The sequence below is a fragment of the Podarcis bocagei genome (assembly GCF_964188305.1).
Source record: "Podarcis bocagei genome assembly, chromosome: 11".
In the NCBI taxonomy this organism is placed as follows: domain Eukaryota; kingdom Metazoa; phylum Chordata; class Lepidosauria; order Squamata; family Lacertidae; genus Podarcis; species Podarcis bocagei.
This window is the reverse complement of record NC_138136.1, coordinates 21483339-21511318: the sequence shown is the minus strand read 5'-3', so window position 1 is coordinate 21511318 and position 27980 is coordinate 21483339. Positions and strand designations below refer to the sequence as shown.

At 40.7% G+C, this 27980-nt stretch overlaps 1 protein-coding gene across 2 annotated transcripts in view; it reads left to right on the top strand.

Annotated features, from left to right (window-relative positions):
• YTHDC2 (YTH N6-methyladenosine RNA binding protein C2) overlaps positions 1 to 14839 on the top strand; it is a 35745-nt gene extending 20906 nt beyond the window's left edge. Inside the window, exons 19-31 of one of the 2 annotated variants that reach the window (XM_081213538.1) lie at positions 406 to 525; positions 910 to 1182; positions 2326 to 2452; positions 3112 to 3317; positions 3883 to 4078; positions 4929 to 5038; positions 6313 to 6605; positions 7819 to 7881; positions 9156 to 9333; positions 10893 to 11096; positions 12135 to 12317; positions 12622 to 12725; positions 13132 to 14839. In XM_081213538.1, coding sequence (XP_081069664.1) covers positions 406 to 525; positions 910 to 1182; positions 2326 to 2452; positions 3112 to 3317; positions 3883 to 4078; positions 4929 to 5038; positions 6313 to 6605; positions 7819 to 7881; positions 9156 to 9333; positions 10893 to 11096; positions 12135 to 12317; positions 12622 to 12702 — 2034 coding nt within the window. In that variant the 3' untranslated portion in view covers positions 12703 to 12725; positions 13132 to 14839. The remainder of the gene's footprint in view (positions 1 to 405; positions 526 to 909; positions 1183 to 2325; positions 2453 to 3111; positions 3318 to 3882; positions 4079 to 4928; positions 5039 to 6312; positions 6606 to 7818; positions 7882 to 9155; positions 9334 to 10892; positions 11097 to 12134; positions 12318 to 12621; positions 12726 to 13131) is intronic. The other variant, XM_081213539.1, reaches the window with a different exon arrangement.
• The last annotated feature ends 13141 nt before the right edge of the window (positions 14840 to 27980 follow it).

The following is a 27980-nucleotide window of genomic DNA, read 5'->3' as shown; positions in this document are numbered from 1 at the left end:
GTTTGTTAAGTACTAGGGAGCAATCAGTTTTTCTCCTATGCATTTACTGAGCTAATACTTGGGGGAAAAATAAGTAACTAATTAATCCTGTAAACCTATGCCCACTTTACTTATAGAAATCCCATTGGAATCCATGGCATTTCTGAACAGACAAGTATAGAGTTGCACTGCAAGCACATTGTTTAATATATCTATCCTTAATCAAGTATTCTATGTATATGTTTTAATCTACGTTTGGTTCTTGCTCCCAATTAATTTAATAATTATCCGCTTAGAGGTACTGTTATGCTTTTTATTTAGATGTTTTGCTTATGCTGGTCTGTGACCATAATAAAGTAAATTCATTCAATGTAAGGACATTATATTGTGTATTTTGGTTTTTCTGAAACGTGTCTTAATTTCTAGGAGCTTTGTTTGCATACAAAATTGCTAGCTCCCATCAACTGTCCAATTGCTGACTTCTTGATGAAAGCTCCAGAACCACCTCCTGCTTTAATAATAAGAAATGCTGTACAGATGCTTAAGGTGAGTAATATAAATAAAGCTACTCTTGCCCCTGTATTTTTATTTATTACCAGCTTTTATAATGATTCCTAAAACACTAATTTTTTGCATAACTACTGAAATTACTAGCTCTGAAAAAAATCTGTAAGCACCTTTCCCAATTTCATCAGTGCCCTACTTAATACTTCTCCTCTGAAGTTTGCCCTGGAAATAACTGATCAAAAGTGGCTTTACATGAGTCTGTGTTTGAATTGTTTGTATGAAACAATTCACTTGCATTTTCAGATGAAGCCACGACAAGAGAAATAGTTGCTAAGCTAATTGAAATTTGGAGTCTAGTCGTTACCTGCTTTTGAAATGTGCATTTCTTTGTACGCTGATTTTGTTTGTTCTTTTAAAAAATAGACAATAGATGCTATGGATACCTGGGAGGATCTGACAGAACTTGGCTATCATCTGGCTGACTTACCAGTAGAACCTCATCTCGGCAAAATGGTGCTGTGCGCCGTTGTTCTGAAGTGCCTGGATCCTATTCTGACAATAGCATGCACCCTTGCATACCGCGACCCATTCGTGTTACCTACACAGGCCTCTCAAAAGCGTGCAGCCATGCTGTGTAGAAAAAGATTTACTGCAGGAACATTTAGTGACCATATGGCTCTTCTCCGGGCTTTCCAGGTATTGCGAGTCTACAAAACCCCCCAAAACACTTATGATCTTTGTGAAATGTGTCAGAAAGCAAGGAGGCGCTTAAGCTAGATTAACACATCTTGAAATGCTACCTAGTTCAGTCTAGTAAACTAATGTTATCGGAGGCCAATTACCAAGCCTTTGTACACCTTGTCTGCTATGGCTGCTGCTTCTTGTCTCCCTCCCTTGCTGCTTGCCACCTGCCACTTGTTCCCCTTTTAAACTGCTACCAGCTGGAAAAGCAGTGCTATGTTGATTGTATGTGTATCGTCTTCCTTTGGCCTTTGCTTTATAAGACTGCTATTGCTCTAAACTGAGTCTGAGGGTGGGCTGCTTGGAGATATGCAAGCCCAGCTTTTGTATTGCGGTAGCATTGTTTTAACAATCAGAAAAGATGAGTTTCTAATTTCCATTGAGCCATGGCTTTAATCACCTGCTTCATCTCCATTTTTCCATGAATCTTTTGTTTTTAAGTTGAATAATTGTACACAGATAATGTTGGAAGCTGTGCTATGGGAAAAATATGTCCCCATCCCCTCCTTGCAGCCAGGTGGATTGCTCTAATATTATGATTAAGCAAGGATTAATTAAAGTTACTTTTATCCATGACACTAAGGAGAAATGCTAATAGCATACTACCCATATTTCCTCATCTGCCCATGGATGCGGGGGGAAAACCATGGACTTGCACTTGGATTCTTCTTTGCAAAGTGGTATAGCTGTTCCTAGCAATGTTCTGGTAGTTGAACAATGTAGAGAGAAGCCTTCAGGAATTGGGTATTCCCCAAATGTGTTCCGTTTCTTTCTCACTGGATCAGAGTACTTGGGGCTTATACTATGTCAGGCTTATGCCATGACTGTTGCAAAAAGAGCTCATTCCCCACCTCTCCTGTGGTCAGATGAGATTGCAGGGACAGCAAGAGATTTTGACAGGTGGGCAGGGCAATCTGCCTGTGAATTGTGTGATATAGCAACACCATAGATAAATTATTGCTATTCTAGAAATCAAGGCTTTCTATACTAATGATCTGAACATCTTGAAATGTGTGTTTGTCAGGGGTTGCATTTTAAAAGGTTACTGAAGAAACATTAACTACTCTGAAAGTTCTTTTAAATCAACTTGTTTTACAGGCATGGCAAAAGGCGCGAAGCGATGGCTGGGAACGAGCTTTTTGTGAGAAGAATTTCCTTTCTCAGGCAACAATGGAGATTATAATAGGAATGAGAACACAACTGCTTGGGCAACTCAGAGCATCAGGTAATACATATATATCTGTATATTTGTTAACCTGAAATCTGCCCCACAAAGTCTTCAAGCTTTCTTCCTGGATTTCACTGTACTATTGATTCCTATGTATATGATCAGGGATACAGTTGCTATCTTTTGAGGTTTATTTTGGAGCAGTTATCCTACAACCAAACCTTTGGTTTACTTACACTGTGTCTGTCAGCTGTCCCCCCTCTGGTGTTTCTTTTTCCTCCTCTTCCATTATTTCTCAGCTTTCCCCCTCATCTGCCTCTGAGCTGTGACCTTCCTCAAACCCCTGTAGTAATTCTGAACTGTCTTCTTCTCTGGAAGGGTCAGGCTGGGGAGGCAGTCTCCACCATTCCTCCTATGCCCAGTCCCTGACAGGAATGTTGTTTCCATAAGTTTCAGCAGGAAAGATTGTGTCCTGAGTTAAATGAGAAAATACTGTGTTTGGGTGTTGTTTGTTCTCGTGCAAAATAACTTTTATTCTCCCGTTCTGCAACCAAGGCAAGATCCTTTGGAACCGAATGCCCAAGTTTCACTGCTCAAAATGGTATACCGTTAATGACAGAGTGGGAGCTAAAAAGGCTATCCCTGACATGAGTCTCTGAAGTTAATAATGCTTTCTTAATTAGCAGGACATACATTTCTTTCTTTTTTCTTTCTAGGTTTTGTAAGAGCCAGAGGTGGTGGCGACATAAGAGATGTTAACACCAACTCTGAGAACTGGGCTGTGGTGAAAGGTGCCTTAGTAGCTGGAATGTACCCCAATATAGTTCATGTTGACAGAGAGAACATTGTTTTGACTGGGCCAAAAGAAAAAAAAGTTAGATTTCATCCTACCTCCGTTCTTAGCCAGCCCCAGTATAAAAAGGTAAGAAGGTATAAAGTTTAAAATATTAGTGTGGGAGATATGAGAACCTCAGTTCTTCCGTGAGCTTTGAATGCTTTGTTTATTTAGAAACGTATTTTAAATAATAACGACCCAGTTGTTATTCTTAACGAGGAAGCAGAGAACTAATAAAATAAGGTGGCACAAGCCTTGGCTGAGTTTCTTTGCTAAACTTGTTTTAGCACAAATGGTATTACCTGATCTTGTTTCAGGACGTCTGTGTTGTAATGGCTTTGTACAGCATTCCTCATGTGGACTGTGCATCCCACCTCAGGCAGCAGGATTCTACCCTTCTTCAGGCTACCTGACTGTGTATTTTTGTTCTGCATAGCTTTTTGTGTGTTTTATATGGAGCTCCCGTAGTCTCCCATACAGCAATGAGGAGGTTCACAATGGTTCAGATTCAGCAATGCTGTGCATTGGGTCCCCCCTGCCCGTTTTCTTCAGAGGGCTAGGGAAAGTTTGCTTGCAAACAGATGTTTTAAATTGTCCCTTTTTATCGAACCCAAAGAAGCAATTCTGTTCCTTCTGCGTTACTGCCTAACAGATTCCTCCAGCGAATGGTCAAGTGGCAGCTATTCAGGCACTTCCCACGGACTGGCTCATATACGATGAAATGACAAGAGCCCACCGCATAGCCAATATCAGGTGCTGCTCAACTGTGACGCCAGTCACTGTGGCCCTCTTCTGTGGATCAGCTAGGTTGCCAAGTAATGCTTTGCAGGAGCCTTCCTCCTTCAGAGGTATAGTGCTAGAATAAGAAACACGGTTTTAATATGCATGTGTGGGTAGATCTAATCCACTTGTTGACTTGTGTTAGCAGTTGTTAAGAGCTGTTTGTTTCCTGCGCTAAAGTAAAATAAACATTTTTTTTATAATGGGATGGGGAATGAAAAATTGGCACTTGCTCTTCTCATTTTTCCCTTTTAAATTCAAAACATACATTATGTTTTCTTGCAGGGAAAGCGCCTCACTGTTGGGAAGAAAGTGTAGATTGTCTTGACTTTAGCAGCTCTTTCAAACAGTTCGTTTTGTTAAAATAAATATGAATGTGGTTACTGTCATATAAGCTAACCTGTTAAGTAAATGAGATAAAAGCAAAATGCAGCTGTATATTGCAAATAAAACTAAGCAGAGTAGAAAGAAAGAAAGAAAGAAAGAAAGAAAGAAAGAAAGAAAGAAAGAAAGAAAGAAATGAATTGGAGTCCCGGAAAGCTTGGGTAACTGTAAGATCTTAAATGTCATGACTGTCATCACCTCATTCCAGAGAGTGAGTGCTTTCGTTGGGAAGGCCCAGTTCTGTGTTGCTAGGTATCCTGTTCTCAGGTTATTTAGCGCTTTAAATGTCAACAACTAATAGGGTTTGAGTGCAGATCTTACAACACTGGTGTAACATGTCAGTCTGGGTGTCCCACTAAGTCACCTAGCAGCTGCATTTTCCATTAGCTGCAGCTTCTGAACCAGGCACCAGGTAGGAAGTTAGCAGATTAATCTTGATGCATATTAAGAATGCATACATTTCATAATTGTTGTCGGTTTAAGTACGGAGTACAGTAAATGTTAATGTCTGAGATCTGCCTTTCTCTAATATAGTGGATGGTGTTCCTAATGACAGCAGTGATAGTGAGATGGAAGACAGAACTACTGCTAACTTGGCTGCCTTGAAACTGGATGAATGGCTTCATTTCAAATTAGACCCAGAGGTGCGTACTTCATGGTTCATCTGAAAATAATTGAAAGGAAAAAGCTCAGTCTTGAGAATTACTTTCAGCATTTTGACCTCAAAATGACTTAAAATTAGGATTCCAGGCTCAAAAACTGACCTCTGAATGAAACAGAACTCTTTGCTCTCTCGTTTCACCCAGCATCGTAATCACTTTTTATAAATCTATGATGCGACCACATTAAAATATATGTTCTAGATACTGCATCTAAACAAACAAAAACCCCACTGTTGTACAGTAGGAAATGGTGCACAAAAAGGGGAGTCAGAATAAATTAAACAAGGGATTGGAACCATTTCCATATGAGAAAAGGTTAAAATGTTTGGAGGACTTAGTTGGGAGAGATCAGCTGGGAGCTGGGGCTTGGTCTTCACCAATATGTGGAATTAATACCTAGTTGGATGGGTGGGGTACAAATAAAAATAATAATGATGATGATGATGATGATGATGATGATGATGATGATGATGATTATTTTATTTTAAATAAACAGCAAGGGGACCTTAGTGTGTTTTTCTAACATCATACATGATGTGAAGAAAGTTGTTGGAGGTATTTTCCCCTCTCTCTCAGTTAAATTAAATTTATTGGCTTTAGATTCAGAGACTGCATAATTAACATGGTATTTGCTATCCTAAAATGTGGTGATGGCCACTGACTTAGATGACTTTAGAAGGTGGTTAGATTGATCTTCTATAAGTGTCCATTATAGAGGCTACTATCTCTACTGGCTAAATGGAAGCTCCAGATTTGATCAATGTATGGAGTTTGGAGGTAGGGACGGGACACATAAACCTGTGCACTTCGCCTGGGTGGAAAAATCAGATGTTTCAACCATTTATTGATGTTGATTTAGATTGAACTCCCTCTTCCTTAGCCATTCATGTCCTTTCACCTATGTAAACGGTGCTGCAAGAAAGCCATGCAGGGGCAGTTTAATTCTGGACCTATCCTCTATCACTATGAGAATAATCATCCCAGTTGAAAAACTTGAAATTCTTTGCCATTGGGCATGGTTACAGATATAACAGAGGAATGAAATATTAATTAAAATACTTTTTTTTTAAAATCTTCCAAATATTTTGGAACAAAAGGATGTTTTCAGGAATCATGTTGCTGACATCAAACTTCCTCAAAGTATTGGAGTTATCAAAACTATTTAATACACTTATATTCAATAAAGGGTCACCAAGCATTCTTGGAAGGGTCTCCAAGACATATATATATAAAATTATAAACTATGTTTATTACAGGCTGCTAGCCTACTCCTGCAATTGAGGCAAAAATGGCATAGTTTATTTTTACGGCGCATGAGAGCTCCTTCAAAGCCCTGGTCTCAAGTTGATGAGGCAACCATACGAGCAATCATTGCTGTTTTAAGCACTGAAGAACAGTCTGCAGGTCTACAGCAGCCTTCGGGAATTGGGCAAAGACCAAGACCCATGTCATCTGAAGAACTTCCTCTGGCGTCTTCATGGAGATCAAACACTAGCCGAAAAAGCTCAGCAGAAGCAGAATTCGCAGATGATGCTTTTAATGCTGAAAGGTCAGTATCTAGTGGATAGTACTGTCCACAGTACTGTGCTCTGTGCCTGCCGTGACTAGGAAGCACATAGTGTGCAAAGGGTTTAACCCCGTGAGGTGTCTGTATGCTTTAAAGCTCACCTTGGCCCTCCACATTTTTTGAGACTCCCAACTCCCATCAACCTCAGCTAGGATGGCCAGTGATCTGGGATGATGGGAATTGTAGTTCAGCAACATACAGAGGGCTGTTGGTTGGCCATCCCTGGATGAAGCTGTAGTTTTCCCCCCACCAGCACCAGAGCACCAGAGGTGGCATAAGCTCTCCTCTCTGTGTCCACTCATTGCTTGTCGCTCAGCAGTTGCAAACCCACAGTTGGGTCACCTCAAACTAATACATTGTATTTCTTGATGGAGGGAGAGTTCCTTTCTGTTCTTGACTGGTGTTTAGGCTCCTGACCTAATCTGACAGTGCATGCCCATAGAAAGTCATATTGTGGTTGTGCGTCTTTTTCAAACAGAAGTGAAATCTGAGGTTCTATGCTTTCCTACATCTTCCTTGCATTTTGGTTGACTTGTTGCTTCCACTGACCAAAATATCTGAAGCTTTACTAAAATGCATTAGGACAAAATAGGGATAGCTGGACCGAAGTTTAATTGAGTCCCCCTCCTGCCTGGTCCGGTAAAGCCATTGAGGAGGAGGGCAGACTTACAAACACAAAACTTTATATGCAAAGATACTTCATGGAATCCCAGTTTTCTATTATGGGGGCATGCACATACTCCCTCTCTCTCTCTCTCTCTCTCTCACATATATATGTGCACATACGTACATGAATTTTTTTAAACTTTAGAATATACTGCTAAAAAATAAGAATTGTCATGTGTAATTTCGTTTAATCACCGTTTAAGCTTAACGTAATTTCAGCATCATTAAAAAGGTAATCTAATAATACTGGAACATATTCAGGACCATTTTTAATAATTTTGAAATTAGTTTTCACACAACATTGATGGCTAACAGAGTAGTTTTAAAAATATACAGCGTTAACAAAAAAGCTTATTCAACAATATTCATTTCTTTGCAGTATTTAAAAACAATCAGCAAGAACCAGAAATATATAGAAAAGCAAAGGAATATTTATGAAGGACTTGAGCATAATATGAACTTAGTCTTCAACATGTTTGTAAAATGTCTCTAAAACAATTTGAAAATATATAGCCGTTTTCTCTTTCAGAAATCCCCCCAAAGCAACTTTAAGCTATGATATAAACAAAGAACAGAACAATACAATATTAAGGTAACGTTCCGATTTTTAAAGCTTGTAAAAAGCACACTTCAAAGAGTACAAGGCAATTTGACAAGAGAAAAATAAATAGAATAGATTGCTTACTAAGGAAATACAAAAATAGTGAATTGCACTGTCCCTTCCCCAGAAAGTTTCTGCCATGGGAGCATATTCACCCAGTGCTTTTCCAGCTGCACTGGCTCCAGGTGGAGTACAGGGTCAGATTTAAGGTGCTGCTTTTGACCTTTAAAGCCCTTCACGGCCTAGGACCCTCGTACCTAAGGGACCGCCTCTCCCAGTATGCCCCACGGAGAGCCTCAAGGTCCATAAATAGCAACACCCTAGTGGTCCCGGGCCCTAAGGAAGTTAGATTAGCTTCAACCAGAGCCAGGACCTTTTCAACACTGGCTGGAATGCTCTGCCTCATGAGACCAGGGCCCTGCAGGATCTGATTTCTTTCCGCAGGGCCTGTAAGACAGAGTTGTTCCGCCTGGCCTTTGGCTTGGAGCCAACTTGATTCCCTCCCTCTCTTTTTTCTTTTCCTTTCTCGTCCTGCGATGATGCTACATTTTAATATTTTAATGTTTCAATATTTTAATGTTGTATTTTAATTTTGTTTTTAAGTTGTAATCATTCAACTTGTTTTTATTATTGATTGTTTGCCGCCTTGAGCCCGGCCTTGGCTGGGGAGGGCGGGGTATAAATAAAAATTATTATTATTATTATTATTATTATTATTATTATTATTATTATTATTATTATTATTATTAGAACTACAGGGGAAGGAAATAAGAAGGCATTGGTGCTGTTTGACTCTAGCAGCCATTACACCAGTCTGCCTTCTCATGCCTAGTTCCACAGAGATAAATCTCAATGGTAACTGGCAAACGGCTGCTGTGCATTCCGCTGCTGCTGCTGCTGCTGCTGAATAATGTGTCTGGAAACCTGTTATCCTTGCTTGCCTGACTTTGTCCCTATGCCGCTTTTTTATGAATTGGGTTGCTAGTATATACAGAAAAACTGCTTCCGCCTGTCGACCAGAGTTTGGAACCCCATAAGTGTGAGCAGATGGTGTCTTCAGGAAACCTCTTAGAGCAGGGGAGGCTAACCTGTGGCTCTTCAAGATGCTGTCAGATTCCAACTCCCATCAAACCTAGGCCAACATGGACAATGGTCAGGGATCATGGCAGTTGCAGTCCCAACATCTGGAGGGCCACGGTTCCCTATCAATTCCCTAGAATTGCTTGATCCTCATTAAACGTGGTTTTCTGCTTTCAACTTAACAGAGTTCTAATGAAGTCTGCATCTCCAGCATTTCACCAACCCCTGAAATACAAAGAGAGAAGCGTTTTGCATTCCAAACGAAGCACAGATGATAGGTCAGACCAGTCGTCTGTGAAATCTACAGACAGCAGCAGTTTCCCCAGCCCCTGTGCCAGTCCTTCTCCTCCGTCATCTGGGAAGGTACAGTAGCTGTTCTTCATCCTGTTTTAAATTTTTGGAAGCTGCTGACTGCTTGCTGAAATAGTAAAACCCGACATAGTACCCTGGAGCTGACAACATTTTGCAAATATTGCTGGTTTGATTTCCTTTTCTGGAGTACATGGTTCAAGCTCTTTCAGATAAATTTGTATGGCTTATTTCTTTGCCACCTTGAACCAGGAGTACCCTCTCAGAGGTTTTTGTGTCTATATGTGGAGCAGAAACACAAATACCTTGAGAATCATTGAAGAAAATTAAGGGATCGGTAGATCTTAGGCTAAATCGAGAGCCGTAGAAATGTTTAAAAACATAAAGTTTTAAAAGAGCTGACTACTTTTGTATAATCCTGTTCTCTCCTCAATTCAGTTTTGGTTGACTATGGTACTTGATTCATTCTCCTAAGAGCCAGAAAAACAGCTCTGCTTAGATACCAGAGCTGACTTCATTTGGTAAAATATGACCTGTACGTGTATCCTACAAGATTTTTGGCATTCAGCAAGAACTGGTCCTAAATGTATAGGCTGCTTCTAGAGACCTATTGACAGCAGATGGCAGAAGGGGCAGAGCTAGAGATCCCAACAAAATTCAACTTGATGTATTGCAACATTGCATTACTATCTTAATTTGCAACGTTTCGTATTTGCATTCCTTTGACAGCAAAGATACCAACTATTGAACTGCTTTCCACAAGAATGGTATGGTCATACCTTTAAAAATACCTTTAAAGGTCATACATTAAAAAACAACAACAAATGTCTAATCATTGACCTGGTTTTCATATAATTCTAAGACAGACCATGGCTTAGTGCAAATGCATGAACATGTAGATTTCTGCAGACAAGATTGCAGCTGCAAGGCTCCTCTTCCAGTCATGCTTCTGCCATGGTACTCGGGGCTGAACCTTAGTGTTACCTTCGGATCTGTGGTCATGATTTATCTCTTTCCAGAAAAACCACAAGTTGTACCATGGTTCTTGGTTTACCCTTTTAAGGTTTCACTGTTGAATTTGAATGTAATACCCAGCCAAAATATAGCCTATCCCCAGGTAGTGCAGCTGTGGTCTTGTTGTTGTTGTTTAGTTGTTTAGTCGTGTCCAACTCTTCATAACCCCATGGACCAGAGCACGCCAGGCACTCCTGTCTTCCACTGCCTCCCGCAGTTTGGTCAGACTCATGCTGGTAGCTTCGAGAACACTATCCAACCATCTCGTCCTCTGTCGTCCCCTTCTCCTTGTGCCCTCCATCTTTCCCAGCATCAGGGTCTTTTCCAGGGAGTCTTCTCTTCTCATGAGGTGGCCAAAGTATTGGAGCCTCAGCTTCAGGATCTGTCCTTCCAGTGAGCACTCAGGGCTGATTTCCTTCAGAATGGATAGGTTTGATCTTCTTGCAGTCCATGGGACTCTCAAGAGTCTCCTCCAGCACCATAATTCAAAAGCATCAATTCTTTGGCGATCAGCCTTCTTTATGTGGTCTTACTGTTAATTGCTGGGACATAGTGGGTTGAGTGTGTCCAAACATTACAAAAGGTATCTGTTTTTGCAGGGCTCCAAGTCTCCTTCTCCAAGACCAAATATGCCAGTTCGATACTTCATTATGAAAAGCAGCAACCTGAGAAACCTTGAGATTTCACAGCAGAAGGGGATTTGGTCTACAACCCCAAGTAATGAGCGAAAACTGAACCGAGCCTTTTGGGAGAGCAGTGTTGTTTACTTAGTATTTTCTGTTCAGGGATCGGGACACTTTCAGGTGAGAAATTGATACACTGAAGTTGATGAGTATGTTGCAAAATTGTTACCAGACTATAACAACATCTGCTACATTCACAACATTTACCTTGCTATAATTTGTCCTTTTCCTTCCTCCAGTGATGTAATATAGGCAACTTGTGTGTAGAGTTAATTTCTTAATTTTTCAAGTTGTGATCTGGCATTTAATAAGGCTCTGAAAAGGACTGGCATTTAATAAGGCTCTGAAACCTACTAGAAACAGGCAACCTCACATGAAAAATGGGGTTGAAATCCACCCTGGGAGTGACATTTATACAGAACTAGATCCACAATGTAATCCTCCTAACTTATTTTCATCTTCATGGTAGTAAACAGTATTCTCAAACATGGTAGTAAACAGTATCCTCAAACTTCAGCCACTTAACAATTACATTTTCTTTTTTGTAAACAAAGACCACCCGCGGCAACTAAGCGCCTGAAGAAAAACAGCTGACTCTTATAAATGAATCTTTACCCCAGACAGTACTAAGATTCGTGTGGTTTTTCAAGCAAAAAACAACCCGGATAAGCAGCGAAGTCGCCTCCTTCTGCAGCACTACACGTGGCGTTATGGGGGGACATTTTGCCACACCAAAGCATTTGAATTTGGCTTGAGATAGGAAAACAACTTCTAAAACCCTCTTTCTGTTTTATGAATTAATGTATTGAGGTAAAAAAAAGAATGCTGTGCATTTTTTCAAGCAAAAACTGGTCAGAGAAGCATATTAACATATTCTTCTCCTGACACATGGTTTTATTTTGGATATCCTGCTCCCCCAAGAAATATTAGAAGTCAGCTTGGGATAAAAAGACAACCCATAAACCTATCAGGTTTTTTTTCCCTACTAAGTGAGAATAGATGCTATCCAACTAAGCCATACTTGGAATAAACCTACTGAGATCGATGGACTTCAGTTAATTTATTTCAATGGTCCTACTCTGATTTGGATACCACCTGATGTGTATACAGAGTAAAAACTGGTTTTATTTAGATTCTAACATTTTAAATGTGTCGTAGGGCTTTGCTCGAATGTCTTCAGAGATTGGACGTGAGAAGAGTCAGGATTGGGGCTCTGCTGGCTTAGGAGGAGTATTCAAGGTGGAGTGGATCCGGAAAGAAAGTCTTCCTTTTCAGTTTGCTCATCACTTACTCAACCCTTGGAACGACAACAAGAAAGTACAAATAAGTCGAGATGGCCAGGTATATTGATTTTACAGCTCTGAGTACAAGTATATGCTCAAGGATGGATTACTTGATTCCCTCTGTCTTCATTGTCAAGAATGTCTTGACATAGTTCATTTTTTTAAACCGGTAATGGCCAGTTTTATCTCACTATTTGAAATAACATCAAGATGTAAGAAATTTCCCTGTAGAGTGAAATACGTAACTTCGGCTTTGTAATTGAAGCAGCCTCTACTGAGGCTAGTTGTCATTTCCATGTAGTGGTCTCCTTTTTATAGCCGGGCCTTATAACACCATCACTTTCCCCCCTTCCCTGGTGTAGGAACTGGAACCTCAGGTTGGTGAACAGTTGCTACAGCTCTGGGACCGTATTCCTTTAGGAGAGAAAAATGCGGCTGATTGAAAATACGACGGGCAACTTTTGAGGTATACTCTCCAGATGAGAATGTGAATGAATTTGAAGGTTTTCTAACCCTGTTGGTGAAGCTTAGAGAAAGTAGTAGCTGTTCTCAAGTGGTTATTGATGTAATATTGGATAGATCCACACGTCACTAGATTTTAAGGCTAGGAGAGGGGGAAGTGGAGCTAAAATACTGCACCAGGGTGACAGCTGTGGAGGGAGGATGCAGAGCGGAAGGTCAGTAGAGCAGGCAAGTGAAGCAGAAGATTGCAAGGCCAGCGTAGTAATTTCCTGTGTTTTAAAATGCTCTTCCAGAACAAGCTTGATGTACAGAGTGGTCACTTGAGAAAATCACATTGTCATTTGCCAAAATTAAGCAGAAGTTTTTGTCTGACGAATAAAGACTTAAAACTTTGTCGTTCTCCTCCACAGTTCCACCTCCTGTGAAATAGATAATGTGCTAAGATCACCAGTGCACCTAAAGAAGGAAATGCCTGAGGGAAATGAGCTGCAGGCATTCAGCAGCACTCCTCTAGCACAGACTAGATTTGATTCTGTGTTCTGGTTTGAAGGAAACAATGTGGACTGCTCTTATTTTCATTGAGAAGTTTGTTCTTTTTCATTCACTTTGAAGTTTCAAATGTTAAGACACCCAAACTCCAAATGGTGGGTCACCAAAGCAGACCAAAGCTGCTGTTGAAATTTTAACCGTGTTGTAATTTAAAGCAGTAGCTCTGGGAACAATGAGTAATATTCATCTTGATGGAATCCTGTTCCGACAAGGCTCAAGGGAAAATAAATGGAGGTACAGCTTCAAAGTTGAAAGGGTTGTGAACACCTTCTGCTACTGGACTAAAACACTGAGTAGACATATCCGTGAAAAGAGCCCTCCTCCCCTCAGATTAAATCCAATTTAAATGATGAGTGCCTTTTGTCAGAAAGCTGGCTTTGGGGTGTTTTAATTTTGACTTTATTCTGTGTCCATTATGTGCTTGCAGAAATGGGCATGGATTTCCTAATTCTTTGCTCGTAGCGGGTGCATCAGGAACAGCCTCTTCACTTTTGAAGGAAAGGTATCTTTAAGGAACCATTTTGTTTTGATTAGCCTTCCTCTTAAAACAATCACCAGCAACTTTTTTCTCCTTCCCAAAATTGCCTACAAGTTCCTTGTAGTGTGCCCTTTTGATTTTCTTTTTCACTTGCCATATTTCTTTTGACTTGATTTGTTTAAATAGCTCCCTCCTACATTGTGCAAATATATAATCTGTTGTACTTTGCTTGTACAGCCCCCCACTCAGTCTCTTTCCTGTAGTTTCGTTTTTTAAAAGCACGGTGGCCAAATCAGCTTTTCTGCAGAGCATTTGAACAGGGATGGTTTAATTGCTGAGCAGTCTTCTAAGTTAAGAATGTTTAAAAGGCAATTATTTGCCACAAACCACTAATAAAAGGATAAAACTACAGTGGAGTAGCTTTTACACGAATTTGGGATTTGAATTTCTTGGCTTTGCATTTCATTGTTAAGGGTTTTTTACATTTTCATGTATAGATTGACTTATTTGTGATTCTTGAGCATGTGTAATTGAGTTCCTCTGTACATCTCGTCGCATTTTCTTGTTAATTTTTACTAACTAATGCCAGTCATTTACCAGTTTACCAGTTTTAAGTTGGAAATAAGATGTATTTAGAATAAAGCCATTTTGTTTTTAGCTGATTGGTGTTTTGGAGCAATTTCTACCACAGAGAGTAACCTGTTATCAAAGCACTATATCTACCAAGAATTAGTTCTTCACATCTGATTGTTAAATTGCATTCATTGTCAGGTTGTATATAGCAACAATAATGATTCTGTTCTAGTTCTTCTTCAGGTACCATTGATATACAAGCTGCAGTAACCTAATATAGCTTAAAAAGGAAATTAGGAAGAAGGCTGTCTTACATGTTTCTTCTAAATGTCTTCAAGATCAGGATTCAGGTGCAGCTACTCTTGGGTACAAAGGAAATGTGATCAGTTCCATGCTTTTTTGCTATAGGCTAGATATTTCTAAAGCACAAAATAATAATAAGTTATATGAAAATATAGTGTCAGCATGGTTGGGTTGTATGTACATTCCTCCCCTAAATAAAGTTTACATGCACACAGGTCTATTATTCCTGTTAGTGAATTTCATCGACTTCTAAAAAGCTGAATAATCTTTTTCATAGTACGACTTAATTCTGCGTAAGCTTAAAGGGTCCTCCTTTCCTAGTCACTGCTACAGGGTTAAGCAGTCATTACGTTCTGGACTGATAGTTCACTGTCCATTTGTCTTTCCTTATCTACCTGGGCCTTTTAATCAAAACGAAAGGTGAGTAGCCAGTGAATAATCTGGTTCCTGTGATGTCTGCTCTGCTCTGGAACAGAGGTGTGTGCTCATAAATAAAGTGGCTATAGTGCTGAAAACTAGGGGAGTATGATAGATAAAGACAAAGCTGTTTCCAAGTGTTTGGAAATCAAGATATTTCTTCCTAAGTGTACATATCAAGTTGCTATATGTATTTTACTGTCCATATGTATTTTTATGGGTTGGCCTATCTAAATCTCAAAATCCAAAAGTTCGCGGTTCCTTTCACAGCCAGTCCTCTTTCTCTGCATGCATTACAGTCAAAACGGGTCACAACAAAGATGGATAAAATATGAGTGTATCAATGAAGCTCTCTCTTCCCTAGCTCCATATACAGTGGTACCTCGGGTTAAGAACTTAATTTGTTCTGGAGGTCCGTTCTTAACCTGAAACTGTTCTTAACCTGAGGTACCACTTTAGCTAATGGGGCCTCCCACTGCCGCTGCACTGCCGCCACGCAATTTCTGTTCTCATCCTGAAGCAAAGTTCTTAACCTGAGGTACCACTGTGAAGAACAAACAGTTTAATAATAACAAATGCATAGTTGAAAAGCGCTGAGGCTTAGGTAGTGGAGCTAGCAGAGCTCTCCAGTGACAATGAAAGCAGCAAAAGCATGATCTGTTTTGAAGAGCTGCGGCAGGAGGTAAGAGGCAAGACCTGAGTCCCAAGGATTACAAGCGGGAACTTCAGTGAAAAATACCTGATCTAGGTGGTGTGTGGCAGTTAACAGACTATCCTGCTTTGCTCATTTAATAACCTTGCCTTGTCAACAGCCTTTTTTAATTAAATTTGTATACCGTTCTTCATCCATAGATCTTTGGACAACTCACAACATAAAAAACGCAATATAAAAAACACAAAATATATAAGAAAAATAAGAAAAACAAACCCTTCCCTCAACACATTTAAAAGGGTATTGGATGTTAATCAGCCAAAGGCCTGGTTGAAGAAGGTTTTTGCCTACAATGCATCTGGCCTTTTATAATTCTCGGAAAGAGGACTGAGATTTTGGGCAGCTTCAACTGCCAGGGAGCCTCCTTTACGTGCATGGAACTTTTTTCTCAAAATCAGTTTTTACTCTTTCCGATTTGAAAATTTAAAAAACCCTTCTCCAAAAGCACTTTTCAAGCTGTGATACTTCCATGGCTAGCCCAAGCCCTTGAGACTTCTTATACAGGAAAGCATGTTTGCTTTTTTGTCCCTGCAAGCCATTCTGGAAATGCCCTTAGGTTTAATGCTGGCATCTTCTCTTGGAAGTAATTGAAGCCCCCCCCCCTTTTTCTGACCCTGTTTATGAGGAGAAATTAAAAAAAAACTTTTGTACAGTAATGTGGAATACAAATACTCTTCTTATGGTACTATTGCACTGGCAACCAGTCTTGGTATCTGTTTGCTTTTTTGAGTGAATCTGTTCCCTGCTCTTTGCATTCTTTGGAAGCTTCTAGAATATACCGACACATTTCTAAAGCAGAAGCATTCACTCCATCTTGGGATGCCAATATTTGGGAATATATCGCACTCCAGGCAATCTGCATAATTTGGGGGTGAGAGGACCTGTATGATATTAAGCAATTGCTTAGTTATACAGAAGTTGGATGAAATAGGATCATTGGGGTCTCTGTCTTTTAGTGGTGTTCTTCATTGTACTTTGTTCAGTCAGCGTGGAGCCAGCATTATGTATATTTGTACAAAAGCAAGACCCATGAAGTTAAATAGGATTAACTCCCAGCAAAGTGTGTTTAGGATTGCGGTCTTTGACACTGGAAAACTACCGTTGACAAAGCTAAAGGACAGAATGTATTCCACAGTAAAGCCACAAATCTGACTTGCCTCCTTGTGTGTGTGTTTATGAGTAGGGGCTTACCCACTCAGACCAATATTCTGCTAAATTAAGATGTGCATATATGATACAAACTTAAAGAAACATTCCCCAGTTCGTAATGTTCTGAAGTTCTAGAAGCATCTGTGAACCTTTGTTTCAACTCCGCAACATGGTTACATCCTTGATGTAGTGCAGAAAATATTAGTGTTGTGCTAGGTGGTGCTATTGTATAAATTTTTAAAATAGGGAATGCCCTTTTCACATGAAAAAAAAGGAACTACCTCCTTCAGTCTCCTTGCTGGTTATTTGGTATCTTCCCTGACACAAATGATATTTGTACAAAGAGAAACATTATTTATGGTCCACTGACTACAAATATATAAGAAGCAAAGCATCCATTGTGAGGTGAATGTGAACCTGTATATGGTCCTATATGCTTTAAGGAACCCTGAAGGATGTAGCACATCTGTGGAGACATTGCATCCTCCCACAGGATCCCTGTCAGTGAGGGCTGGGCCACCCAGAGCCAAAGGTAGGCCGCAGATTCTGCCCTTCCCTTGATAGTGTTTCTAAACATAGCTCAAATCCTCTCCGCAGAGGCTTGCCCTTCCCATAATAAGCAAAGCTCCATTCTGTGCTCCCACTTTAGCCCTATTGATTGGTCCTCCCTGTTCTTTAATCCAGAGGATTCTTCGGAGTGGCTTATAACAAGATTTGAAACGTGTAACAATAAAAAACCAAAACCCCAACAAAACAGCACACCCAGCAAAAAGCAGAACTGAAAATCACAAATGTAAAAGGCCTGGGGAAATAAAAAAGGGATTGCCTGCCACCAAAACGTCGTCAAACTTGATGTCTGGCAAACTCCAAACCTCTTGGAGGTCCTTAGCTAGTACAACATGTATGAAGAAGATCTGTCTCTGGTCATCACCTGCCTTGCTTCAGTGCGGATGGGATTCAGAAAGGTCCTCTGAGATGAATTTTAATTTATGAGAAGCCTTGCGAGGAAAGGCATTCATTCAGTTATTCCACTTTGACAGGGTAAGGCAACTAGTTTTTTTATATAGTTGGTAGGGGTTTTCATTGTGAAAACCACCTTCAGCCTCCATGATAGATACCCGGGTATTAACATCCGTAAAGGGCTATTGTAGTTTGAACTGTGCAAATGCTCTGCAGGAACTCAAAAGGTTTGAAGACCTCGTGCCAGTTTATGCCATTGTTTCATCTGTCTGCTTTCCTGGTTTTTAAACTTTCCCATCCCTATGGAGGTGGCAGACATTGAACCAGGAGTGTTCTGGATGTGGCCTATCACTGACCTTTGGGAACACACTAACTGCGGAGCGTTTGGGAGTCCAGCAAAGAATCAACCTGTCTTTGCCACACAGTCAGCCTTGAGTATGTCAGTTATTTCCAGCTTACCGTATTTATGAGTATGAAATGTGCACCTTTTTAGGCTAAATTGCGTCATAAAAATTAGGGTGTGCATTAGATTTGATGGCGCATTTACATTCACCAGCAAATACTTTTTTTGGTTTCAAGGTTTTGAAAATTGAGGTGCGTATTAGATTTGATGGCGCATTAGATTCGAGTAAATACAGAAATTTGCACCCATTGCTTAATTTGCATCCATTGAAGTCAGAGGGACATAGAGGTGCTCAGTTGTGGCTACCCACTCAGTTGTGGGTGGGGGCTCATATAAGCTTAAATGCAAAAAGTTGTGGAAATACTACTACTACTACTACATTTTCCCTGCAATATAATACACACTACAGTAGTACCTCCAGTTATGTAACCCTCTGGTTACGTAAACTTCGGGATGCGAAAACAGCAAACCCAGAAGTATTTTACTTCAGGTTGCGGAAAACTCAGGATCCGACTGGACCGTCCACAACTGGAGGTACCACTGTATATGATGATATCACTTACAAGCGGCTCATGTTCCCATCCATTCCCCTGTACTTATCTCTTGGGAAATTAGCTTGATAAGATGGAATCACACGACATGTTTGAACAAAGGATTTGAAACTGGCATAAAGGTAGGCATTGCTTTAATGTGCAAGAGGTGAATACACAACAACAACAAAATTGACCACAGAAGTCAAGAAAGTATAAATATAGCATATAATCAAAAGAACTTGTTGAGTTACATCCTTGCAGCATAGCTGTTATCACAGATGGTTAACTGCACATGCCCAAACCATTGGTGGGGGGTAGATATTTAGCTGCAACTTCAGACTGCTAAAGTAGCTTTATTTATCAGCTCTAGCAGGTGTGTGCATTGTTCCTTATCTGGAAAGGCCAGTAGTGTTCTATAAAGGGTGTTTATTTGTTCAAACCATTCTCTCTCTCTACATACACACACAAAGAGATTAATGGATGTTTGATAAAAGAGTGGTCACCCAAGCCATAAAAGTATATGATAGTCCTTTCTTCTGGCAGGATACCCTGTGAAGGAATGTTTTTCAAATTGCAGTAGTCCTTAAATGGACAGTATTGTAATGTGCAGGAATAACTGAAGACAGTGAAGGAAAATGCAATCTAGGTTTGAAGCATTCAGACTCTTGGCATGTTTCTGTTTCTCCGTGACGTTAGAGTCTTAATCCTCCCCAAAATAGACCCTTATCAATAAAGAAGCTCTGCTCTGCAAATTCTCTTCAATTTACAGTTCAGCTGAGACAGCAGATAGTTTGAAAGTCAAAAGGCAGCCCCTTGGCTTCACAGGGCCATTTATCTCTGAAAATCAGCAATGTGAAAATTTACTATTTCAATGGGGCAATCTACTGTCAATTATTTGGACAAAAAGCGCATTGTCTGTGCTTGTTGTTGGGAATCCAAAAGCAGAAAAGTCAGGGGAAGGAGCCAAAACCCCCGAAGAAAGCAGCATGCAAACTAGTTTCACTAAATCCGAGGGCAAAAATAATGTGTCAGCATTCTGGGAGAATTAAAGCGTGATCTACTGTTTATGGAAAATATGTTCTAGTTAGAAATGCACAAATTGTCCACTAATCATAAAGATGAACTGCTTTTGTCAGGTATCTGATCTATTGGAACATGTCTGCTTTTTTTAAAAAAAAATACATATTCATTTATACAGCAATTTTAATCGGGTTCCCCTCCCCTGTCTTCTGTATGTGTATATAAAACAGTGTTTGTGGCAGGTTTAGTATGAAACTGACACAAATAAATTGAATCCATTATCCTAAGCATTATTAATTGCATGAAAGTGGACCTTTCTGATTGGCTGTCTGTGATGTCATATTTGTTTCAGTTAAAGCCAACAAGTGCATGGGTATAGCAGCCTGGTGCTATTGAAATTCTCTTGTCAGCCTGCATTTTAAGCTCTCCCTCCCAAGTTTTTGCCTCTTGCTTTTCTATATTCGCCTGTGAAAATGCAATCAGAACAGCATTGTATCTTATTGTGCAGTGGAACCATATAAGCTTGGAGTGTTTGATTAGACAAAAGGCATTTTTCACCATTTCATGTTTTCTTTACTGCCAGCTTAAAAAAAGAAGGCAAGAACAAAGTCTTGCTTTTAGATTGACTTGCCCTGTTCCTCTGCATCTTATGAAATCTGTGGTCTTGACTTTTAGCATTTCATCCTCTCCTTTTCTGCACCTTGCTGGAAGAGAACTTGGGTTTTCTTTTTTCTTTTGCCTTTGATGAATATTCAGAATGACACCATCTGTCACCCTGTCTTTGCAGAGAAAAGAGGCAGTCGACTCTCTTACAAGGGTGCTTTTTAAAAAGTGAATAGTGATTGCTATCATCTGGGGAAGACTCTGGCATGACATCTGCAGAATAATAAAAGTGGTGTCATGAAATCTTCTGGAACCGAAGGGGGTTAGGTCTGAGTGCTGCAGAAAGGCACAGATATATATTTGGAGAGTTAAGTATGGTTTGCTTTGCAGCTGATGAGTTGTGGTTTGGGACTGTCACTCTGGAAAGGTGTTGTAGTTGGTACTATGAGGTCTAGCAGAGAGAGGCACTTTCTCTCACATTTCTTTGATATTCTGAAACTGAAGTACAAGTGGAAGCCAAAACACATGATGGCAGCCTCAGAATAAAGTGCCCCCATTTCATGCCCCTTTTACATATAAATCTGAGCAAGTCTGCCCATTTCCATACAGTGAGAATGACTGACTTCATGTTTTAGGAGGCCATTGGCAAATGTCAAGGACTGGATGGATGCAGAGGAGGGAACCAGCTGGGGAATCCCCAGGAGTAGAAGGCTCAGAGCCAGGGGATTGGTGGTGGGACAATGATGAGTGGTCAGAGGGGGGGAAAGAAGCAGACTGGGAGGAGGATGTGTCAGAACCAGAAGAGGATCAGGGTTGAGTGAGCAGGAAGAGGCTATGGCAGAGAGCAGTTCAGACTCCAAGGCTGAAGCGGAGGGTGGAGAGGAGTGGGGCCAAGAGGCAGAGTTGAGACAGGTTGCTGAAGAATCCAGGGAGTCTTCTCCATCTGCTGCGACCAGCTCCCCTCTCCCCGGTCTCCTAGAGAAATGAAAACAACAGAAGAGATGTTGGTTGTGCACAGACACAGTTTTCAACTGTTTGGGGAAGACCCTGGAGAGGAAGAGGCATAGATTGTGGTAGGAAGGCAGAGACCTCCAGTCCTCGCAGTTTTCTCATTGGAACAAGACCTACAGGGAAGAGTTGCTGAGATAACTAGGCCTGCGCTGGTTTGGTTTCTTTGAATAAAGCGTTAAGTTCACTGGCACCCTGTTTTTTATTGCTGACCTTTGCTTGATGCTGGCTCCTAATAGCAGAGTACCTTCAGGTGGACCCCTTCCTATGTTCATGGGCTCCTACAGGCCTACCTGGCTGTGGCAGCAGCAGCAGCAGCAACAGTGAGTAGCAACAGCAGCATTCCAAAAAATTCTGGAGGAAAGCATTTTTTTTAATTACCCACAATGCTGTAGCTGTGCTCCAGAGGATGATGGGAAATTGAAATGGCAGCCTGTTTTCTTTCTTCAACGAGTTGTTTGAAGAGGATGTCACAGTGACCCTCTCCATTGCAGTTTGATGAAGGTGCACTCCATTCTACCTAATTTTGGACCAGACCACTGCGAAGCAGGAGAACATGGCTGAATTCTGGACTGTACCACTTCAGAATACAGCTGCAAATGTGAGACTCATTGTTTTGATCTCTCTTCTATTGTAAAGGACAACCTGCATACAAATCAGGTGGAAGGCTATGTTAATAACTTTGATGACAATTCTAATAAATTTGGCTGCAATTACTTTAATTCAACAGGAACGTACTTCAGACTAGACACAAAATATGATTTTGTTTTAACACTTGAAGGAGAGTTCAGAATTACTGTGGCTCTCCCTCCTTCATTCTGAAGTGGTACAGTCCAGAATTCTACCTCAATGTCATGCACAGATTGGCTCTTATTATTCCAGTCTCCTCATGCAACGGGCACAGATTTTGATCTTCAGATCTCTGTTTGCAAAAGGGATGTCTCATGCTGAAATCCACAGTTCTCTTCTCCAAGGCTGCAGCTCATCTGTGACTGCTACTTACCCTCACTGCCCTCTTGTAGTTTGCCTTTAATGTGTCTTGCACACATGTAAATGTCACAATAAAGAAATATATACACATCCGGTCAACTAAGTGCTGAGAGCATGTTATCAGGAAGTGCTTTTCCACATCACACTCATTATTTGAATAATACCAGCAATCTAGTTCCGAAGTAGGAAAACAGGATCATTATACTGCTAAACGAGCCTCTCTGTGTACATTGCTCATGTTTAGTTGTTCTGGAGAATATCGTGTTCTCCCACACCCCCTGTAACAATTAGGACAGGTGTAAACTTTTTTTTTTGCTGAGATTCATAGACACTTGTCCTTAAGGAACTTTAAGGAGTAGGCAGCATTTTCTTACTTTTCTTATTATGAGAACTATGCTACGCAATCCTTTTAAGGAAATGCATGGAGTTGCAAAATCAGCCCAAATGAGCTCAGACTGTTGTAGATGAAAATGATGCTGCCGCCTCCACCTCTCTTTGTTCTGTTGTTCTGGATGAGGGTTATGCCGCTGTCATATATCTAGTGCAATAGGTTAGATCTAGCAGAGAATATGGAAGGTCCAATGTCCTACCCAGTTCAGACGCCCAGGATAAAACCAAGCTGCTGTAGGTAGTCCTCAGTCAAACAATATTATTACAAAGGTTGGCATGCCAACCTCCAATCCTTGCTGAGCAGTGCACAAGATTCTAGGTGGTTCCAGAATGTGGTTTTGAATAGGCAAATTCAAGGGGAAAAATAAGCCTGTAAGAGACAGAAAACCTGTTGAAACAAAGATATGGTTGAGATGAAGAATATTAAGAGTAAATGTCTTTTTTTTAATTGGCAAATTCTCTCCTGCAGTTTTCACCCAGCCCTCTGTGAATTAGCTATGTATAAGTCTATGCCGGATGGATAAATGTTTCCTATAGTTACCTATAGGTATCCACATCCCTAAGTGTGTGTGTGTGTGTGTGTGTGTGTGTGTGTGAATGACACATTGCTGCTTTCAGTAGTATTCCTGCCCTTGTATTGCCTATCATGTTTCATTCCACTTTATAGCAGACTCTTTGGTACAGCTGAGCATTTAAGTCTCCCTTCTCATTCACATCTGCTAGTCATGTGTGAGAAAAGGACTGTTGGACAAAGCCTTGGGGACGGTCGGTAACTGACACTTGAGTGGCTCTCCTCCATCTACAAATGACCTAGACAAGCACAGCAGAGCAGCTATTAGCAAATCAACTCTCCAGTGTACAGCTGATAGTCTGTTCTTTTTGCAAGATTGCCTTAAGCTGGGACTCACAGTGGGCTTTTCAGTTAGGCAGAAGGTATGTTAGGACAGACAAATGTACAGGTCACTCAACATCAATGACAGATGTAAGTATGGGCAAGGTGAAAACCATGGGAATCATACGGAGAAATAGAAAGGAGCGACGGGACTTGAGAATACTGTGCCCAAATAGTAGCAGGAATACTTGCATTAGAAAAACATTGTGTGTTGATGCAATTTATCTTCTACAAAATCAGCCAAGTAGCCTCTCTAATGCAGCCTCCTTATTTTGGCAGGCAGACATTCCCTACAGATGAGGATGGAGGATTTTGCAAAAACTGGGGGGCAGTTCTTCCTTTAAAAAAATTGTTTAAATGTTATATGTTAATTTGGATTTTTAAATTTGTATTTCTTGGCTGGGGGACTATTTAGGGGCTTTTGTTGGGGAGTGTGCTTTTTATTAGTTTGTATATATTAGTATAGTTCTTTGTTTTAATTATTTTAATTATGTATGCTGTGCTTTTGTGTTGTAACTTTGTGTTGTGAACCACAAAGCTGCCTGGATGGGTAAGATGGGGCTGATGAACCCTTATATCTCCTAAAGCACTACACTCAAGCAGTTTCTTCTCCTGGAGGGGGTTACTTAGAATAATATAATTGTATAATTGGAAAGGACCCCAAGGATCAAATAGTTCAGCCACAGCAATGCAGGAATCACAGCTAGAATCCCTGGCAGTTGGCCATCCAACCTGAGTTTAAAAATCTCCAGTGAAGGAGAGTCCACCAGTTTCTGAGGTGGTCTGTTTTTCTGTCAAACAGCCGTTACCTCTAGAGCCCCACTGGGAGAAAAGCAGCTGAGAGGAAGCTGTTCAAGTGCAGGCAGTGGAGAACTTTGTGTCTCCCCTCCCCACTTTATAATGAAACATCCGACCTATGTGGTGACACATGAGTTGTGCAACATCTAATATGGCCGTAAACGTCTTGCCTAGTTGCTTGAAACTGGGTGCATTTCTTGAATTTTGTCAGCAGTACAAAGAGGCTCCAAATAGAATGCGCAGACTTTGCACCAATGAAATTGGCAGATAATTATTCAAGGAAGTTCACCCAGCGCTTTTGAAGGGTCAGGGACTCCTAGTACCTTTGCATACTGTTTTAAAACGTGAACATGCACGAAGTTCTGACTTATTTGTTGGGCTGGATCCAGAAATCCTCCCCCAGAGCAGTTTTCTGTTCCCATTTACAATTCAGAACATTCAAAGCACAGCTGTGTTTTGGAAAATTGTTCTTTCCCCCACACAGCACAGCAGTTACTGCTGTAATTGCCATGTTAAATATGTTTAGGAACACAATAGTCACCAATACTTGTGGCTGTTCTTTTTGAAAGGCATAGAGGTCGGGTGCTTCCCATGTTCCTCTAAGCCTGTTTGAAAATGGCAAAATGCCATTCCACTAGCAATGCCCTGCCATGTTGTGAACTTATTTTCAGGTGGGCGGCGGGGGGCGGGGAGAGAAGTAAAGGAAATTCCGAAGCAGCAATATGTTAAATGTTTCCAAATAGGAACACCTCTTATTTGCACACATTATTGTTCCACTCCTAAGCAATGCTAAAAACTGGGATACATATTTCATACTCATCCTGCCAAAAGATCAAAGAACCTTGTGTCACCTTAAAAACTAACAAGCTGGTTATGGCAAACATTTTCATGGATTACAATCTGATTCATCAGAACATCAGGATGTCTGTGTTCTCATGAACTGTTTTGTGAACTACAGCTGTTAAGTCAGTAACTATCACTGTAACATCTATAAGCTGTTCCCCGAACATTTATAAACACACCTGCAAGTCAGGACAACACTTCATGCATTTGACGAAGTGGACTGTAGTCCAGGAAAGCTTATGCCACAATAAAGTTGATAGACTTTTACAACAAAAAATGACAAAGAGTCTGGTAGCACCTTAAAGACTAACATGGCTGCTGTTATGTATTCAGTGGTCTGAGTTTGCCTGAGTTTGAGTCTGGACTAAGGATTCTGAGCTCCTGTGTTCTGATTAGATAAATGATGTCCAATCACAGAACATTTCAGGATTTGGGCCTCTGCCATTGGCCCTTGAACTCGTGATTCTCAGCTTGGAAGTTCAGACAGCCAATCAACTTGGGAGTAGGAGTGGCCCAGGCTCTCAGGAATGTATATAAGTAGTTGCTTTGCCCCTGTTTCCCAGTTATGTAGTTCAATAAAGGTTCTTGCTGTTATCACTGCATCTTGCCTCATGGGAACCCACCTACACTTCAGCTACCCTTTTGGAAATTCTTAAAGCATGCATTTTTACAATTGCAGTAAATTGAAAATTTGCTTTACTAGGTGCTGCTAAAATCCATGAATTTTACCAATAACAAAAGAAACACCTCTCTCTCTCTCTCTGGCTGCTGGTTTTATGCTGAATTGCTCACGTAGTTAGGAATATTTTCCCTGGCATTTAACCTACATCTACTTTTCTGCAGACTCAACTCCTTGCTCCTTACTGCCCTTCCGCTTTATCTGATGTCCTTTTAAATATTTGAAAACTGTCAATATGCCCCCTTCACCTTCTTCTCTCTGTAGCAAATATAAACCCTGTTCCTGCAGCTTTGCCTTGCGTAACTTGTCTTCTAAACTTCTTATTATTCTCACATAGTTCCTCCTGAATGCTTTCCAATTTGTCAACATCTTTTCTCCTAGCTGATTTATATTTCATGAAACTCAAAATGCTGTGGCAAAGGTCCAGATTCAGGTACCCTTGCCTACCATCTCCATTTTGAAGCAGCAGTAACTGTAAGTGCTTTGATTTGTGTGGGGTGCAAACAAGAATAGGTGATTTCATTGCTTCAATTAATGACAGGATTTTTTGTCATTGCTGTTCACTTTTTCCCCCTCCTGAAGAGGAAGATGTTTCAAAACAAAGGACTGTGCATCACTTTTCAAGTGTGTTCATGCCATACATTTAAAGCAAACCTCAATAACAATCCTGGAAAGTGTAGTTTGTTAAAGGCACTGAGAATTGTAGCTCCGTGAGGGGTACATGACAGCTCCCAGAAATCTTTGGGGAGGGAGAAATGTGCTTTAAATGCCCTTAATATGGAAAATGAGAATAAACACATATGCTAGGAAATTAGTGGAGTTTGCATTCTGTGGCAATTACAATTGCTTCTATAAAAACAAATTCAATTTCTTCAGTATTATGTGGATTATGTGGCTTCTGGAAGCCTGTGATGGATGATAAACGATGGATGATTTCAGGGAATTACCATATTGTGTGCTCAGTTTAGTTAATAGCATTCCAACAGGTTCACGTCCAATCCCTGGGCAAATACGGGATTTCATAAGCCCAAAGTATGCCCTTCAGGCACCCAATCAGCCTTTTTGAACAATAATGTGGCAAAATAACAATATAAGTAGACAGATACCAGAGCAGCAGATGTGTAAGTCACGACAGAAATGTATTCACTGAGCCATTAGCTAGTACTGAGCCTATTACAGTTAAGTGATTCCAGATGCTTTTATTTAGTATCCTTGAGAAATAAAATATACCTAAAAATTTGATTGAGGGTGGGGGCACATATATTCATTTCCAGTTTATTTGATTTACCTCTTGCTCGCTACTCTAAGCTTCTAGCTCACATTGCTTCTAACTATTGACTCAAAACTGTGACTTGATCATCATCATCAACAACAACAAGAACAACAACTTTTTACCCCACCCATCTGGCTGGGTCTTCCCACCCACTCTGGGCAGCTCCCAACAGAATATTAATAAAAAAGTGACCACATCAAACATTAAAAACTTCCCTAAAGAGGGCTGCCTTCAGATGTCTTCTAAAAGTCAGATAGTTGTTTATTTCCTTGACATCTGATGGGAAGGCGTTCCACAGGGCAGGTGCCACTACCAAGAAGGCCCTCTGCCTGGTTCCCTATAACCTCACTTTTCGCAGTGAGGGAACTGCCAGAAGGCCCTTGGTGCTGGACCTCAGTGTCCGGGCTGGATGATGGGGGTGGAGACGCTCCTTCAGGTATTCTGGGCTGAGGCCGTTTAAGGGCTTTAAAGGTCAGCAATAGCACTTTGAATTGTGCTCGGAAATGTACTGGGAGCCAATGTGCTGGGACTTGAGTGAGGGCCCCCCCTACCCATTTGTTGTCTTGCACAGAGTTCTTTGATCCTTTGTTCTCTTAATGGCCCATCAGGAGACTAGCCTGGCTACTTCTTGGAATTAGAAGTCTTTGCTTATATTTTAACACTTGCTAGGTCCAAGGATTAGAAGC